An 18,404-nucleotide genomic window follows, 5' to 3' on the forward strand; every position below is an offset into this window, starting at 1 on the left:
CTTTCTTTCTTTAAAGCTCCATTACCCTGCTTTACCCAATTTGTATTATATTTTGTAATCTAAATTACTGATTTGTTTTGTAACTATTTTAATATTTATTTTAGATTTTATGCAACCTTTCTTCCCTTTTAACCTTTACCTAATACATGTATATAATATATATATATATATATATATATATATATATATATATATATATATATATATATATATATATATATATATATATATATATATATATATATTTCCTTTTGCAAAGCACTTTGAGGAATGGTTTAATGCACTGTAGGTGCTATATAAATAAGTTTATTTATTTAAATGTTGACCAGTTTTTTGACACGGAAATACAAAGACATGCACGAAATTATGCAGCTTGTTTTTAATAGAAATATTATCAGCTCTATTAAAAGCTACTCTCTCTCTCTCTCTCTCTCTCTCTCTCTCTCTCACACACACACACACACACACACACACACACACACACACACACACACACAGATGAACTCTACATGAAAAGTCTAGAAAAAGAAACTCAAAAGAAATATTAGATTTGTATTAATCTGGGAGATGTTTACAATTTAACAATATAATGCAGTAAAGTAGATAAAAAGAGATTCATGTAATGTACTGCGTGTCTCAGAGATTTAATAAAGGAGTGTTGGATTAGTGGGATTAGTGGGATTCTGCAGGAACTCTGTTCTCAGATCAGTACAGTATTTCAAGTGCAGAGGCGCGTTCACGCGCACACTCGCGCAAGACCGGGCACGCTCACAACTTCAAAGAGAGGAGTGGCGCGTGCGCGTGCGCGCTGACACATTGACAGCTACACACAAACACACACACACGCGCACACACGCGCGCGCGCGCTTCCTGTGTCACACCTTCACTGCAGTTTCATCCCCGCGGCTTGAGGAACTTCTGTTCAGTCTCAGTTTAGAGTTAAAATGCAGGCGATTAAGTGCGTCGTGGTGGGAGATGGGTGAGTAAAACTTTTACTTCTATTATAGTTTGAGGTTTGTTTGTTTGTTTGTTTGTATCTACTTTGGAGAGTTTTTATTTTTTTATTTTTTAACCTGGTTCCTCTTAAATATCTTCCTCTTTAAACATCTGAAGTGAAGCAGAAGCAGAAGCAGAGAGCTGACATGAAGTGTCTAACATTAACATCTTTTCATCTTCATTCTCTTCTCACATATTAAATAGGCAAATGGTAGATGATTTAATCTAGAAACATTTATAGATTGAAAAATAAAAGCTGCTACAGTTTGAATCTAGAAGCCTGCATGGTTGTCTGGTTTGTCCTGTTGGGAAATCCCTAAGTGTAAAGGTTCTCACTTTCAGGGGCACAGAGTTTAAACAACAATAAATAAGTACATTCATCAGTTAAGGAATGAATAAATTAATTAATCAATCAAATAATTAATTCAAGATATACAACAAAAACTAACACCAGAGAACCCATGAGGAACTCTTTTAAATAGCAAACTGTCATCGTGTTCACTTTTACACAGGAACCATTTTTGTATTTTTCTTGTCATGAAAAGGATGTATGTTGTCTATATGGATGTATGTTTTGCATTGCTCACCTGAAACACGGCCATTATTGCTGCAGAAAAGTCATATATATATATATATATATATATATATATATATATATATATATATATATATATATATATATATATATATATAGTGTGTGTGTGTGTGTGTGTGTGTGTGTGTGTGTGTGTCCAGGTGCATGTTTTTTGTACTTTTTTTTTCCACCTGTAGTTTCACTTCTCTCACTCACTTTATCAAGATAAATTGTTCAGTGATAAATTTAGATAAAGTGGTCCTCATTGGTTTTGGTTCCATGAGGAACTTCACTGCACCACTCAGAGAGTTTACTGAACTTCCGTTAGATCTGGGATTGATTTTTTCTGTGTGTGTGTGTGTTTGTTTGTTTGTTTTGTTTTTTTGTTTTTATGATTCACTTTGAATGCAGCACAAATCAGGAGGTCAGTAAATAGGTCTCCACACACTAAAGGCCTGAAAGGTCACATGAGTTCTATCTAACTAGGCCTCAACCATTTCATTTTCTTTAACACTATACAGGAAGCTGCCACATGAGCCACTGATCGATTTTTATCAGAACAGGATGTTACATGACAGCACTTTAGCCTTAGGACAGAGATGGTGAATGTTAGTTTTATGGTATGGTGTTAAATCCCGGCCTCGGGGCTGGTGGAGTGTCACTATTACTCCTGAAAGTGAAGAGATGCAGAAAATATCTGTGGTATAGTTTAACCTCAGAGATGTAGGAACGGAAGAAGCTCGGGTGAATGTCTTCATTCAGACGCCATCTTCTGTCGCTCAAAAAAGAAAAAAAAACCTCTCCATTTCCTCTATTCAGTGTTACTGACACCACCTGATAAACTTTCATGCAGTAATTACTTGAGACCCTGAAATCATCAAAGTTCAATTTCTTTTTTTTTAAACAAGGTAAACATTGTGTGTTATTTATACACACTGAATAAATGTGAGAATATATATATATATATATATATATATATATATATATATATATATATATATATATATATATATATATATATATATAAAGTATACAACTCTGAAACTGCAAGACTTTACTGAGGATCACAACTTTGTGGCTCCGTGTCTTAAAATCATACAATTATCATCTAAAACACTTACATACATCAATACATCAATATGGCAGAAATGTTTGTTAAAACTATAGATGCACCGATACAGAATTTCTCAGCCGATACCCATAACTGATTATTCAACGGGGGGTTGGAGGGAGATTAGACTCGATGCCGAAACGCTTCACTGCTGCCACTTCCGGTGTAAAATTGCAGCAGTGCAGAGATTACAGAGTTTACAAACTGCAGTTTTGTCATCATTCCACACAAGATCTTCTTTACAAAATCGATGTGTTTTCCCACACTCTTTTTATTGACAGGATATAATCGGCCCTGATTATCGGATGTTTTTAAACTATCGGCCGATAGCTGGAAAAATAGCCTTTACATCGGCGCATCTTGAGTCAAAACAACTTTAGTTTAATTGTTTAATCTCTTCCCAGATGCTGATTATATATATATTATATACGGGGGGGGGGGAGATAAGTATTGGATGTGTCAACATTGTTTTCAGTAAATATATCTCCAATGAGGTTATTCACATGGAATTTTCACCAGACTTTGGTATTGACTCAAGAAATCTGGAAATATAAAGAATTCACTACATTAAAGTCCATAAATAAAGTTATATGTAATAAAGTGGACACAGGATACTTATTTTCCCCACTGTATATATTTAATTATCAGAAACTTTCTCAGTACTTCTGTATTAAGTTGATTTGTGGATGGGGCTAGACATAAGTATAGTTTGAGATGTTAATAAATAAACTCCTTACCTTTGAATATGCAAATTATTAGAGGATGATAACATGGTGCAGGGAAACCTGCATGCCGAGCTAGCTAGGCAACTTTAGCGAGGAACTAATGATGGTTGCCCTGGTAACATTGAAATATATTCTGACAGGTGTAACTAAAACAGCGAGGAGGTCAATCGAGACTGAAATATGAGCTAGTTTACTAGCAGTTAGCTATGCAGGTAAATTCAGTGATGTTAAGGATGGCAGGAGGACATGGGGGTGTGTCTGCATTTGCATGTTCATGCATATTAATATGTGCAGATGCAACAAAAGCTTTCTTGTCATTTTTGCGGGGTATTAAAACATAAGTCATATTTAATGTTTACTATTATATACTGATTATTATTTATGGGTTAAACTTAAACATTTAATGACACTTTGAAGAGGAACTGTGACGCTTTTGAGTCAATTTTTTTTTTAATCTTAAATAGTGTTTTAATGTTATTTTCCAAATCTCAGAAGTGCACAGATGTTCTACAAAATTAATGTTATACAAACTTAAAACTGAAAGTCAGACACATCAAATAAATGTCATGTACAATAAATATAAGTAATGTAAATGTAAATAATGTAAAAATATATATAATTATCTGACACTCGAGTGACCAATCAGATTGAAATAGAACTTTATTCTTCACTGAAGACGTTTATCTTCACTGCCTGGGTAACAGGTGAGCGAACAGGACAGTAACAAACCTACAGAATAAATAACATTAATTTTTTATTAAATAATTAATAATTATTATTAAATAACTAAAAAACTATTTGGACTGTTATCACTTCAGTAGAGTTTGACCAGGTTGTTGGTGCAGAAAGCCTCATTTTACCTTTTAGTGACTACAAGCAATTTAAGTAGATTTTTATAGGCTGTTAACTGCACCGTATGTGTGAGTAACACACACACACACACACACACACACACACATACACAGACGCATATGCTCGGGATGATTAAACATGGATGTTTGGTCGTTTTTCAGAGACTAATCACTAAACACTTTATCCTGATCACTTCCTGTTCACTTCCTGGTCAGTTCTATCCCAGGAACGCTGAGCAGGAGACTGGACTACACCATGAATAAGATCCAGTCCATTACAGAGCCAGTTATCTTTTTACACATTAACAGTAAAAACCGGTTCAGATTTGAATAAACTTGCATCCTGTTAGGATGAGGACTGATTCCTGTCACATTGACTAAAATCGGACTCAAACACCAGATGTAAACAGTTGATTAAATTATTGAAGATGTCATATTCATGTCATGACACAGCCACCATATAGGCAGGAAAACTCGATTAACCATTTAATTATTGATAATTTGTGACTCTTTTAAACAATCTGTCATTAGAACGATGTGTTACATAAGGTTAAACTTTCTGTTGGTTGACATTTTGATCATTTAACCAATACGATATCTTCTGTCTTACTCAGATTTTAATCAGTGTGTGACACATAATACTTTTTTTATTCATTTATAGTTTCATTTAATGATTTTGAAATTCTGAAACAGAAGTTAGTACCTGGTAAACAATTTCTTGGAATAATTACACAATAATAGTGAAGTAAACCTTCTGTTAATTGCTTCTCTCTCTCTCTCTCTCTCTCTCTCTCTCTCTCTCTCTCTCTCTCGTTCTTCCTTCACTGGATGATGTCCCATTCCCTCGTTAATACTTTAGTTCCTCTTGGGCCATTTTTGAGCCAGTGACTAACGTTGGATAAGTTCCTCATTTTTCTGCCGTGTTACACGCTCACACACGTGTCTGTTCCCTCATTAACATCTAAAATTGCTTCTTTAGTTTTGCGCTTGAGCTACGAGGGTAATGTTGCTAACAAGTCATAGAAATGTATAGTGTCCGAATTAGCATGTGCACTAAATTGTCACTGGGCTTTGTGGAGGTGTTGTTGATGCGTTTTCTGAGACTGTATGACACACTGATGTCTATAAACATAAACGGACACAACAGAGAGAGAAAAAAGTCATGAAAATCTCCTTCCTCTTCAGTACAGAGTTCGTGTCAGACTCAGGGAGGGGCGTGGCTTACAGTCTGAAGGCAGAGACTGTTTATCATAAACATCATTCTGAAGTTTCATTTCTAGATGAAGTTTTTGTGCAGAATTATTTTGTTGTTTTATGAAGCTGTTTCTGTTATTGAGATGAATGATGTTTGCTGATCTGTGCCTATAACTGGAGATTATAAGCTGTAAGCAAAACCTCAAACAGCAGAAGACAGACTTTAACCCTGAGTCACTATGCAGCTGTATGTGTGGTTCCTCATTGGGTTCTGCTCCCATGATCGCTGTCAGAATTTAAGATATCGCTCCATTACCATTTTTATCTTGATAGTCGTCACATTCGGGGTCATCAGACATCAACACTTCTTAGACCGCTTAGATAAAAACATGCGAAAGCCCTAAATTTGTTCAGTTTCCATCAGAAGTGACATCATTAGCTGAATGGATTTGGGGTGTGCGTGATTAATACAAATGTAATATAAATACTTCTGGTCCTTGAAGAACCCAGAGTTATTGTTGTTGTTGTTGTTGTTGTTGTTGTTTTTAATATAAACAAACAGCATCATGAAGAACAAGTCTGGCACGAAGTTCTGGAAAAATATCAATCAGGGTTTGAGTATAAAAAACATCCCAAACTTTGGCAGAACCGTGACTCTGCCTAGAGGAGACTGCGCTTGGATAAAGAGGGGATTGGTCCAAAAAAATTAGGACAGAAGTAACACTGATTAGGATTCTGCCACCACCATGCTTCACAGTGATCGATGGGGTTCTCAGTGTTGGGTTTCTGCATAATGTAGCACTTTGTTCCAAGAACAGAAAGTTTTGGTCTCAGAAGACCCGAGAACCTTCTTCACATGTTTGTGAGACTCCAAACAGCTTCTTCCATCTGACCTGTGTGTGTGTTAAAGTGAAACACGTTGATTATTTTCCTCTAACAGCATGTCCCCAAGTGTTTTATTCCTTTTACACTACAGCAACTTACCAACAATTGCAGCGTATTATTAATACTGTATTATTAACATGTTTATTGAAGAACAAAATCTTCATCACTTTTTATTCATTTATAGTTACATTAATTGTTGTGGAATGTCAGTGAAACATTAATTAGTTCTTGTTCTCACTCCAGTTAAAGCAGCTATAAACAGCAGCTTATTCAAGGTTTATGTAGCTCAGTGAACACCGCCCTTAAATAAACAGTTTATGTTAGTCGTTAGAATAAGCACTTCCCTATAGAGACAGGAAGAAAACTTTCATAACGGCCATGCTGACACAACACACATGCATATGCACACGCACACACATACGCACACACACACACACACACACACACACACACACACACACACACTGCTGTCATGTCAAAATGCATTTTCATTTTGATAGTATTTTATTTATCTAATGAAGTTTATGTTTAATGCATGCTGCCTCTTAAAGATGCGTGTGTGTGTGTGTGTGTGTGTGTGTGTGTGTGTGTGAATGTGTGTGTGAGGGTGATGCAGCTTCTTTAGTTGAAACATGGAGTTTTCAGACACAAATTTCAAAAAGATACTCATCGTCTCTTCCTGCCTGAACCATCTTACTTCCTGTCGCCATGGTGCACATGGTGCACAGCCTCATGCTGAGCTGTACACAAACACACACACACACACACACACAGCATCAAAGCGAAACTCTAACGTCCAACACTGAACTCTGCAGCTGCACCAAAAGAATATTTCAGAATTTATTTAAATAAAAATCACACTAGTGTGTGTTTTTATGCTTTGTGTGTTTGTTTTCCTGTGTAACTGTGTGGCACATTACGAGGAAGTCGTGGCGTGACACTGTACTCTGTGATATCTTAACCTCATGTTCACTTATGCAGCGACTGTTTATACAGGGACAGAAAACAATCACACAGTTTATCCATTCTATAATTCTGATGAACTCCAGATTCTGATTCATTTTCTATAACAGTTCAATTAAATTCAAGTTATATTTGTATAGTGCTTTTAACAGTGGGCATTGTCACAAAGCATCTTTACAGAAATATATCAATTCAGGATATAAACTTATCCCTAATGAGCGAGTCAGAGGTGATGGTGGTGAGGAAAAACTCCCCGAGACAATATGAGGAAGAAACATGGAGAGGAACCAGACTCAAAAGGGAATCCGTCCTCATCTGTTTCACACCTGATAGTGGGATTGTAAATCATTTCCTTTCTATAACTGTGTCCTACAGTGTCACACAGTTGTGTAACCAGAAGCTTATGAGTAACTTATAAATATGAGCATCAGAGACATGTCATTCATTATAGTTTTAACTTGAAGTTTATTTTGTCAAAGATATCAACTGTTCAATAATAGAGGCTTGAGTGCAAAACTGTTCTTAGCAATTGCAGTGCTAATGCTGTCGAAAGAAGAACATCCACAGCCATCTTCATGGTTTGTAAGCGGTACCATCCACAGTAATCTCATGTATCTGTAGGCTGCCCGTGTTGGAGGACATCAGTTGATCCAGGAAGTCCAACAGGAAGTAGGGCATCAAGATGGATTGGACAGGTCTGGAGAGTAAAAAGGGTCAGGATCACTGCTATCTCAGGAGTAGCATGTATATATATATATATATATATATATATATATATATATATATATATATATATATATATAGAGAGAGAGAGAGAGAGAGAGAGAGAGAGGGAGTAAAAGAGAAGTGAGGGGGCATCACCTCTGACGGTAGTAAATCACAGGTTTATATTGATGTGTTTGTTCTAATACATTATTGTTTCTATAGTAAGCATGCATTCACAGCGATGTGTACAGCAAACTCTCCACATAAACAGATTTGTAAAACACTCATAATTGTTGATATGGTGAAGTTTTCTGTAAGGAGATTGTAAGTTTATGTAACATTTATGGAAGGAGTGTCCAGTGTCAGCGCTTTGTAACAGTCTAAGGTAAAACTGTAACTATGTTTTCCGACAAATTCAGGACAGAAGAATTTACGCTACTTTGCGGTTTCTCACTAACGTGACAACTTGATTCAGGACATTAAATGTAACTATAACTGGATAAAAAGTGTATTTACGCATCTCCTCCACTGTGCTACTAAACAATAATCAGAAATATGAATGACGTGGATTTTAATAGTTTTTAATAGTTTTCATCCTCTGTGCTACTCTATACATTATTCAACATTATTCCAATGAAATATTTGTCAGAACAATCACAATTTAGTCACAAGCGCCTTTATCCAGTTAGCTCTGATGTTACACACAGGGCACAACTAGGAGTGAAAACTCTGAGTTTAAATTCTAAATTTCCTCAGTAGACATTTTAGAAGACCAATCACACAGCTTTTCCTTTAGATCACTAGATTATCTCATTTACTGACCACTTTAAACAAAACTCTACTCATTTATAATAATATAGTAAAGATTTCTGTAAGTCCAGTCACTATGACTAACTTGTTCTGAAGATTCTGAAGCTTGTGGCCTGAAAAGTGTACAGAAGCTGGCTAAGAGTCTTGTAAGAGGCTGAGATCGCACAATGATGTGTACAAATAATCCATCCATCCAGCCATTTTCTATACCGCTTATCCTACAGGGTCACGGGGAACCTGGAGCCTATCCCAGAGAGCATGGGGCACAAGCCGGCGTACACCCTGGACAGGATGCCTATCCATCGCAGGGCTGTGTACAAATAATGAATAAGTAAATAAATAAAATTATGCACAAAATAATTCAATTTAACACGTGTGTTTGTGTGAGAAAGAGAGAATAATAACAAGAGCTCGTTTTCTCTGGTGAGTCGCTACAATATGCGTAGCCTGAAGGGTGTGTTTTCAGAGATGTAGCTTCAGTGTGTGTGTGCGTGTGTATGTGTGTGTAGCTCAGAATTCTTTATTCCCCTTCTGTGCAAGCAGCCGCATGCACACACTGCTACCTGTCAGGACATCAGAGGTAAACAGATTTACACATTCTCCCCTCAGGAATGTGTTCCAGCTGTTGCTGGTGTTTTGGTTTGTGTTACAGTATAAAGTCCTACAGGAGCTGCGTTTATCATCTCATTTATCACCTTGTTTATCAAGTCTGTAAATGTTTTTTTGTGGACAAACCAAAGCAGAAATGATACTATTATGTGTATGTTCATAAATGCCAGTCAGTTGTGAATTACCATGCAAGTTCATACCATTTACTTTTAGCTACGCCCACAAACCAAGAGCTGAAAATGCCAAAATGGTGACTAAACAGATGATTAATGTTTGAATATTAATGAATATACTGTAAATCCTGTTGAAATGTGTGATTACTCATATTCATGTATAAAGACCAATTAATTTCTTCTTCCTAATGTTACATAAACTCAAAAACACACAAATATTCCCATTTACAGCCATACCCACTCACAGGAACATTGACTTGTTATTTACACCATTTATTGTGTTTCAGATTTGTTTTAATGTAGTGTGTTTGTCTTTGTGTTACAGTGCTGTGGGTAAAACATGTCTGTTGATCAGCTACACCACCAATGCCTTCCCTGGAGAGTACATCCCCACTGTGTGAGTCACTGCAACACCCCAGGAACACTTATACCGTTTTCACATTGGTTCTCCCATTTGTTCTCCCTTTGACTCTCCAATTTGTTCTCCCATTGGTTCTCCCTATGGCTCTCCCATTGTCTCTCCCATTTGTTCTCCCATTGGCTCTCCATTTGTTCTCCCTTTGGTTCTCACATTTTCTCTCCCATTTGATCTCCCATTGGTTCTCCCATTGGCTCTCCCATTGGCTATCCCATTGGCTTTCCCATTGGCTTTCCCATTGGTTCTTCCATCGGTTCTCCCATTTGTTCTCCCATTTGCTCTCTCATCGGCTTTCAAGATAAACTACAGTAGAAGCACCAAATTATCTTACTTTCTCTTACACTGATGTCACATCGTCTGTTAATTAGAAATAAAAGCAAAATAAAAGATAAACACTCAATAAATGTTCGGTCTTGTTATTTACCCGAGTTGGCTACACAACCTGATTCATAATGTTAAATCATTTACGTCAATTTTCAACACTGTGTGTGTGTGTGTGTGTGTGTGTGTGTGTGTGATTTAACAGGTTTGATAATTACTCAGCTAATGTGATGGTGGACAGCAAACCTGTGAACCTGGGGCTCTGGGATACAGCAGGGCAGGAGGATTACGACAGGCTCCGCCCCCTGTCCTACCCACAAACGGTATATACACACACACACACACACACACATACACACACACACACCCCTGGTCAGTAGGAGTTATGATAACAGACAGTGAAGTATTTATTTAATTAATTAAAATGAAGAAATTAAAACAACTCTGGTGTGTTAAAATATGGGTAAATTTCTGAGTGTATTAGACACAGCAGGTCATAGAGTTTTATAGACTGATCATGGTTTCTATTTTATTTTTAAACAAAATAAGTCAGATGATCTATATATCAAGCAAAAACAATTTATTATTTACACATCTGAAAGTGAAAGAGCTTTAATAATAAAAACAAGTCTACAGTAGTTTATGTTCAGTAGTACCCTCTGTGTTCCCTATCTAGGGCACTAATTATGGAGGTGTGTGTATTAAACTGCTCAGTGTGGTGTATTTAACATAGTGTGTGTATTTATGTGCTCAGTGCGTTTATCTCTGTGTTTCAGGACGTGTTTCTCATCTGTTTCTCTCTGGTCAGTCCGGCGTCGTTTGAGAACGTCAGAGCCAAGGTGAATTTACTGAATAATAATAACAATAACATGCAATAATGAAGCTCATGCTACTTTAATAACACACACAGAGATATAAAGAACTTATTACCTGGTGCAATGTTTAGTCAAATAATTACTCTAGATATAATTACACCAACAATTGTTTATTTTATAATAATAATAATAATAATAATAATAATAATAATAATAATAATAATGTAATTTTATGCCATTAAAGTAAATGTCTTGAAAAAAATCATTAATATTCAAGAGATTCAATGACAGTTTTTCTGTTTGTAAAGCTGTATAATAATTGTAATATTTCTCTCTATGAATTTTAATAATTTATTTATTAATAATAATGAAAGATCTGTGCAGTAAATCCACTGGACACTAGATGCCAGTGCGTACAAAAACATATCATTTGTCTGTTTATTCATTTCCTCAGGTCTCTTTATTCACTTTACAAAACCACTTGCAAAAAATCAGATGCACAAATTGTACATTATTATTATTATTATTATTATTATTATTATTATTATTATTATTATTATTATTATTATACTACTGCTACTACTACTACTAATAATAATAATAATAATAATGATGATAATAATAATTTCTGTATAAACTTTCTGTATAAAATGTTGAGTGTGATGTCACTAAACAGGCTCAACAGCTTTAAACCAATCATAGTTTGATATGCAAATTATGAACGAAGATTGCGTGGGAACTGGAAACGGATAGTGGTGGTCATGGTAACGGTGGAATATTCTGACAGGTTTGACTGTTAAATAAATCTGGGATAAAAATGAGAACGTAACTTGAGGGGGCGGAGTAGCAGGAGGATGTGGGAGGCCTTTCTAATTTACATATCATGCATATTCATGTTTTGTGTGTTGCATCTATAATTAGGATGAAGGTGTAGCGATATTTAAAGATCATTTTAGGTATAAAAACATATTAAACAATTTATTATTCAATATCAGATGGTTATCATGGAATATTAAAAGGAGCGTTAAAGACAGAAACGTTGTGTAAAGAGAAGAGGTGCGGAGCAGACGGTCACTCTGGCTCTCTCACGGCTCAGGTGTTGTGTAAGAGCCCCGGTTCTCGACACAGCCGCCCTTCACCTCAGAGATGTGGAGGAAAATGAGATTCTGATGGAACGGTAAAATATTTCTGCTTCTGTTCCACACATGAGCCTTTAAAGGATCATCAGAAAGTAAAGCTTTCTGACCTCCATCTTCTCTCCACTGCCCTGAGCTAAATAAACCATCTCAGTATCAGATGATACTAAATTCTTTCACACGCTGCAGATGGCAGAGAAGAGTGAAAAACACCCCGAGAGGTCATGATGATGAAAATGAGAAGGTCTATTCAATCACCCGTTTACTATATGTTTAGAAACACCAGCCATTTTTATTTTATTTATATATATATATATAATATTAGTTTGACTATGTTTAATGACAACCTCTTTACAGTATGGAGAATCACATAGACAAAAAGACAAAAGCTTATAGAAAAAGGGAAAGAAAGATGGACAGCTGTTAGATATTTGTTTAAAAAATAATAACATAAATAACAAAATGAAAAAAATTAATAAAACATGTAAGTACATAGATAAATAAATAAATAAAACCAGTGAGTTGTCGTAGATAATTGACTTTTAGAACGTCTGATGAATCTGAGTTCGGTTCTCTGTGAGGGATCTGCATGAGCAACTCAACTCAGATTTTATTGGATTATTTATTGATGTAAATAAAGTGCAGCTCTGAAACCCCTCTACTGCATAGTTTAGAGTTGCACAAGGTCGACTTTTAGTTCCAAGTACCATAAAAAATGATGTAGAGCGTTAGTCTTTAACATCGTGGCGACATTGACTTTCAGTCCAACACTCGCTTTCTTTACGGCTTCACTTTTTAAAAACCAAGGGCTCTTTCTGAGATTTGCACATGCACTCGTCCTTCAGCTGATTCACCCAAACTCTGAGGGGAAAAAAGATAAAAGATCAAACTCCTGACAAGTGCATATATATTTATATATACACAGAGAGAGAGAGAGAGAGAGAGAGAGAGAGAGAGAGAGAGAGAGAGTCTTCAGGCTGCAGAAGATCTCCCCTCTGTTAAACCTCTCTCTAAGAGGATAGAAAGAGCATTAGAGTGATAGATAGATAGATAGATAGATAACTACATGGAGAGACAGACAGGCAGGGCAGGAGTGGAGCAGAGGTGTGGTAAGGTGGGGCAGGACAGTGGCAGGACTAGGGAGGAGCTTGCAGGATCACAGAATTTAAGATAAAATCCAGAGTAATGAAATGACTAACTGCATAATGATTTTAGTCCCTTATTGTTTTAGAAATGGAAATATTTCTGTCTTATTCAATTCAATTCATCAAGGACATCTCCACTAATATTAGAGCCCACCCATGTAATATTACAGAACAGAACAGCTGGCCCACCCTTGCCCACCCACTCGAGACTGCTCATGTGCTAACAATAATAAGTAGATAAATAGAGCGCAACATACACCATTTATTACTGCAAATATCTCAACTAAATGTATCAGTGGTTTTATAAAAATAAAAATAATAAAAACTATATAGATTTGTATTTATTTCTTCATTTATTTATTTGTTTATTTATTTACTTATTTGTCAAGTCTGGCAGTAGAATGTAACATTAATGCTCTGGTTATTTCAGATGTCTTTATCTCAGTACAGCAGGATATCACACAGTGCTGTTTGGAGAAACAGGATCACTAGTGAAGATAAAAGTCTGCTTTCAGACGACTAAGGGGAGAAAAAGGAATATTTTAGTAGCTTTAAAAGCAGAATATAAACTCTCTAATCGTACTTTTAGACTTTTTATAAACTTTTATAAACTCTCTCATCTTTGAGCGGGGTGCCATTTAAAAAGATGAAAGTTTTAGTAAAGACATGTTTCTGACTGAGATAAGATCAGATCTGAGTTTATTCATTAAAATAAAACCAGCTACAGTGTGTGTGTGTGTGTGTGTGTGTGTGTTTATCAGAGTAAGAAATCTCACTGATGTGAGAAAAATGAATTTAATAAAAATAAAAATAAGAGTGTCTGAGAAAAGAAAAGGTGTGTGAATGGAGTGTGTGGTTATTATGCAGCACACACATGCACACACACACACACACACACACACACAGAGACTGCAGGAGGATAAAGTGATATTGAATTGGATGTTACAGAAACACTCCAGACTTAAACATGTTGACAAACTCGGCCTCTAATTCCTCATTAAGTTCATTCTGGCTTTAATAATGCTCCTCCGCTCACAAACCCACATCTAAATCCTGATCTAAAGCTTGTTTTGTGTTCTTTTTGCCCCCATGTTTTATTTTCATTATCATTTTGAAGGATATTATATTCCCCTACTGAGCAGTCGCCATGGTAACGCTGTCCGTATGCAAATGTAGGCTGTATTATGTTACATGAGGTCGTGAAGAGGAATTACTATATATAAGGTAGAGAAGAATGCTAACGGAGACGGGGTTGGAGGGAGGGGGTCACATGACCCTCGCTAACATGCTAACGTTGTGCTTACTGTGGTGAAGATGATCAGAAAGTTCATTAGCATGTCATTAGCGCCGTGGTTCTCTGCTAAGCATTACGTAACGGTACTAAGGAGGGGGAAGATGTTTTTTATAAGACAGTAAATGTGCTGATGCGTTCGGCGCTAATGAAGGCAGCAGTTATTTTTATGAACTCCTTTGAAATTTCTTGCTAATGGCTTGGAGGAAGAAAGCTTAAATAGAAACGCTATATAATCAGCTTTACTGCATTGAGAGGAAAAAAATCTAAATCCACGAGTCAGTAACAGAAAACACCACTGATGCACCACAGCACGCTTTCACAGCAATTAAAGTAATTAGTGACAGCTGTATTGGGTGTGGCAGGGGCAGGGGAGGGGCTTATGAAGCTGAAATATGAAGCTGAATGAAATTACAGTAAAAATCAGAGCTATAATGCAACATAAAATTTTCATAAATAAATTGTATATGCATATTAATTATGTCTAATTTAATTTGATTTATTAAATAAGCGATATCACACCTCACACATTCAGGGTTGGGGGTTTGATTCCTGCCACAGCCCTGTGTGTGTGGAGTTTGCTTGTTCTCCTGTGCTGTGGGGGTTTCCTTTGGGTACTCCCCCAGTCCAAAGACATGCATGGTAAGCTGATTGGCATGTCCGTAGTGTATGAATGGGTGTGTGAATGTGTGTGAGTGTGCCCTGTGATGGATTGGCACCCTGTCCAGGGTGTACCCACCTTGTGCCCCATGCTCCCTGGGATAGGCTCCAGGCTCCCCATGACCCTGTAGGATAAAGGGTATAGAAAACGGATGGAAATAGGATGGATGGATGGAAATAAGCCATATCCACATGCCCTAGTTTTTTATTTCATCTATGCAAGTATTTCAGGAAATGAAACATAACCTTTTAAAAAACATACAGCAATATAGTATTGTTATAGATTTGAACTGGAATTGAGCTGCTGACAGGCAGAGTCTAAAATAAAAATCATCTCCTAACCTTCAAGAATACAAGTATCGCATTCCTGTTCATTACAGTAATGAATAAATTCGATGTTGTAAAAGTTTTACTACAAAAACACTGACACGTTCCTGCTCATTTGCGCCCCCCAGTGGTACCCGGAGGTGCGGCACCACTGCCCCTCTACACCCATCATCCTGGTGGGCACCAAGCTGGATCTCAGGGACGAGAAGGAGACGATCGAGAAGCTGAAGGAGAAAAAACTGGCTCCAATCACCTACCCACAAGGCCTGGCTCTGGCCAAAGAGATCGGTGAGAGGAGAAGAAATTGAATTTCACTCTGCACGTAAAGAGATAACAGAAAAAATACTGCCGTTTTGCATATCAGTCATGTGGAACCATCAAGGAGACATCTTCTCTACCTTTAGGCTGTACGTCTTACCTGTGAAGCTGCATGTGGTGGACTTTAAATCAGCTTTTTGTGGAAAACTTTAAAGGTTTAATTAGTGGTACTTAAGATCCATTAATGAAGTATTTTTTTAAGCTGAACTTCATTCACTTTTTCAGGTAACAGGTTCACGCTGAAGTTACAGAACATGTCGAGTTAATGGTACCACATCAGCATCGTGGGAAAGTACAGTTTAGTAGCTTTATTTGTGAGTGAAAGGAAACTCGGATAGTGATCTACACAACACTATGTGATTAGCATAGAGCAGTGCAGGGATTTACAGCATCAACTGTAGATTCTGTTTCTGTCTGTGAGTGTAATGTTCACAGAAACACTTTCCTGAGCGAGACGCTGTGTGTTATGTGCTGCCATGATGATTTGGTGACCATGGAATTTATGTCAACACACATACACACACACACACACCATGTCACATTTACTTTTTAAATCGTTTTACTGAGTCAATGTAAGTGAATAAACAGTCATTGTGACTTGAAAAAAACTTTTTCACTAAACTGTACTCTGTGTGTGTGTGTGTGTGTGTGTGTGTGTGTGTGTGTGTGTGTGTGTTTAGATGCGGTGAAGTATCTGGAGTGTTCAGCTCTGACCCAGCGTGGACTGAAGACGGTGTTTGATGAAGCAATCAGAGCCGTACTCTGCCCCCAGCCCACTAAAGTGAAAAAGAGCTCCTGCTCACTGCTCTGAGGTGAGCAACAGGATTATGGTGATGATGGTGATGGTGATGATGATGGTGATGGTGATGGTGATGATAAAGCAGGGGTGGACAAATGATAAATTTATTAGTTAGCCCATTGGACAGGTGAAAGCTCCAGTGTGCTGCCAATAACATCTTTTGAGCCAGACAGAAACCTGATGAGTAGAGTAATAAAGGAATGTTGAATTAGTTAGCTGGTTAAAGTCACTGCGTAGCTAACTCGCCTCTACTCGCCTCGACTCACCTCTACTGTGTAACTCAGTGATGTGTCAAGGCTCAGATCAACTCATAAATATGTTTTGTTAATGATATAAAAGTCTAAATAACATTTTTTTTTCTCTTGTGTCTCTCCCCCTCTCTCTCTCTCTCTGTCTCTCTCTCCTTCTGTCTCTCTCTCTCTCTTTTCAGGTCTTCAGGATTTGAGGAGATGCTTCTAACATTTAAGATTTCAAAACAAAGATCAACTGAAATACTTGTTTTATTACAACAGAAATGCATGTGTGATGGTTTTATTAAGCAATAATAATAATAATAATAATAATAATAATAATAATAATAATAATAATAGTGCATATTTAAACTATAATAGTGTTTATTTCCAGAGCGGAAGCATGAGATGTTGTGTTGTTGTATTTTTCTGTGGATATAAAATCCTTTTTTGTTGTTGTTAGTATAAAACGTGGGGGTGTACTTTAACCCAAAAAAGAGAGAGAAAAAGACCCATGATGCGGCGCTCGATGTCTATAAAGAGAGTGTTTCTGTTTTTAATCTCTGTAGGATATATAAAATAAATAAAGCTGGAACAGGAGCACACACATGCACTCACATTTATTTTTACAGTATGTGTGCGAAAATAATTTTCCAGACAGTAATGTTTATCTCTATTGGTACCTCTTGTTCTTTTTCAGAAGGCTATCCAGGCTGTAATTAATGACCACAGCAGCACAAAAGCACATCAGTCTATTTATAATACCATACACGGATCACATTACGTCGACTGTTTAGCATATTCCCACACAAGCATGAAAACATGGAGCTTTCCAAAAACAGACCTCGACCCAGTCGTCCAGCATCGTACAGTTATCAGACGACACTTTATATTTGTCCGTTAGTTTATAGTGCAAATGAGGTAGAATCCAATTTAAGCCCACATCTGAGCAGATCTGTCAAAGATGTCTTCCAACCTGACAACGCATGAACCCATGCAGTCCTGACCTCCCCACAACCCTATACATGCTAAAAAAAAAAAAAAAAAAGGAAAAAATCATACACATTCCTACATTACACATCCATTTTGAGAGTTTGAGTCTCTGTACTTTGCAGAATACAGTTTTACTTTAAGCTCACAGTCTCATCCATCAAATCACAAAATCCAGCTCTTTAACAAGCTCAAACTCACCGGCCCGCAGTGATCTGCTTGTATCTTTCTCATTTGTAAGTCGCTTTGGATAAAAGTGTCTACAAAAAAAACAGAACCCCGACCCAGTCGTCCAGCATCGTACAGTTATCAGACGACACTTTATATTTGTCCATTAGTTTATAGTGCAAATGAGGTA

At 36.8% G+C, this 18,404-nt stretch overlaps 1 protein-coding gene across 1 annotated transcript; it reads left to right on the top strand.

The window, feature by feature from the left end:
* The first annotated feature begins 824 nt into the window (after positions 1-824).
* On the top strand, positions 825-17,661 carry rac2 (Rac family small GTPase 2). Its single transcript, XM_047150833.2, has 7 exons — positions 825-979; positions 9,922-9,993; positions 10,541-10,658; positions 11,112-11,174; positions 15,838-15,997; positions 16,708-16,839; positions 17,257-17,661. Exons 1-6 carry the CDS (start codon positions 945-947, stop codon positions 16,836-16,838), a joined length of 579 nt encoding a protein of 192 aa, XP_047006789.2. The 5' UTR covers positions 825-944; the 3' UTR covers position 16,839; positions 17,257-17,661.
* The last annotated feature ends 743 nt before the right edge of the window (positions 17,662-18,404 follow it).

This window comes from Ictalurus punctatus, chromosome 2, assembly GCF_001660625.3.
Source record: "Ictalurus punctatus breed USDA103 chromosome 2, Coco_2.0, whole genome shotgun sequence".
Classification (NCBI taxonomy): domain Eukaryota; kingdom Metazoa; phylum Chordata; class Actinopteri; order Siluriformes; family Ictaluridae; genus Ictalurus; species Ictalurus punctatus.

Excerpts from the sequence above, each read along its gene's own strand:
- rac2 (XM_047150833.2), top strand. The coding sequence starts at position 945 with ATGCAGGCGATTAAGTGCGTCGTGGTGGGAGATGG. Across the intron at positions 9,994-10,540 it reads GGAGAGTACATCCCCACTGT|GTTTGATAATTACTCAGCTA; the intron begins GTGAGTCACTGC and ends GTGATTTAACAG. Across the intron at positions 11,175-15,837 it reads TTGAGAACGTCAGAGCCAAG|TGGTACCCGGAGGTGCGGCA; the intron begins GTGAATTTACTG and ends TGCGCCCCCCAG.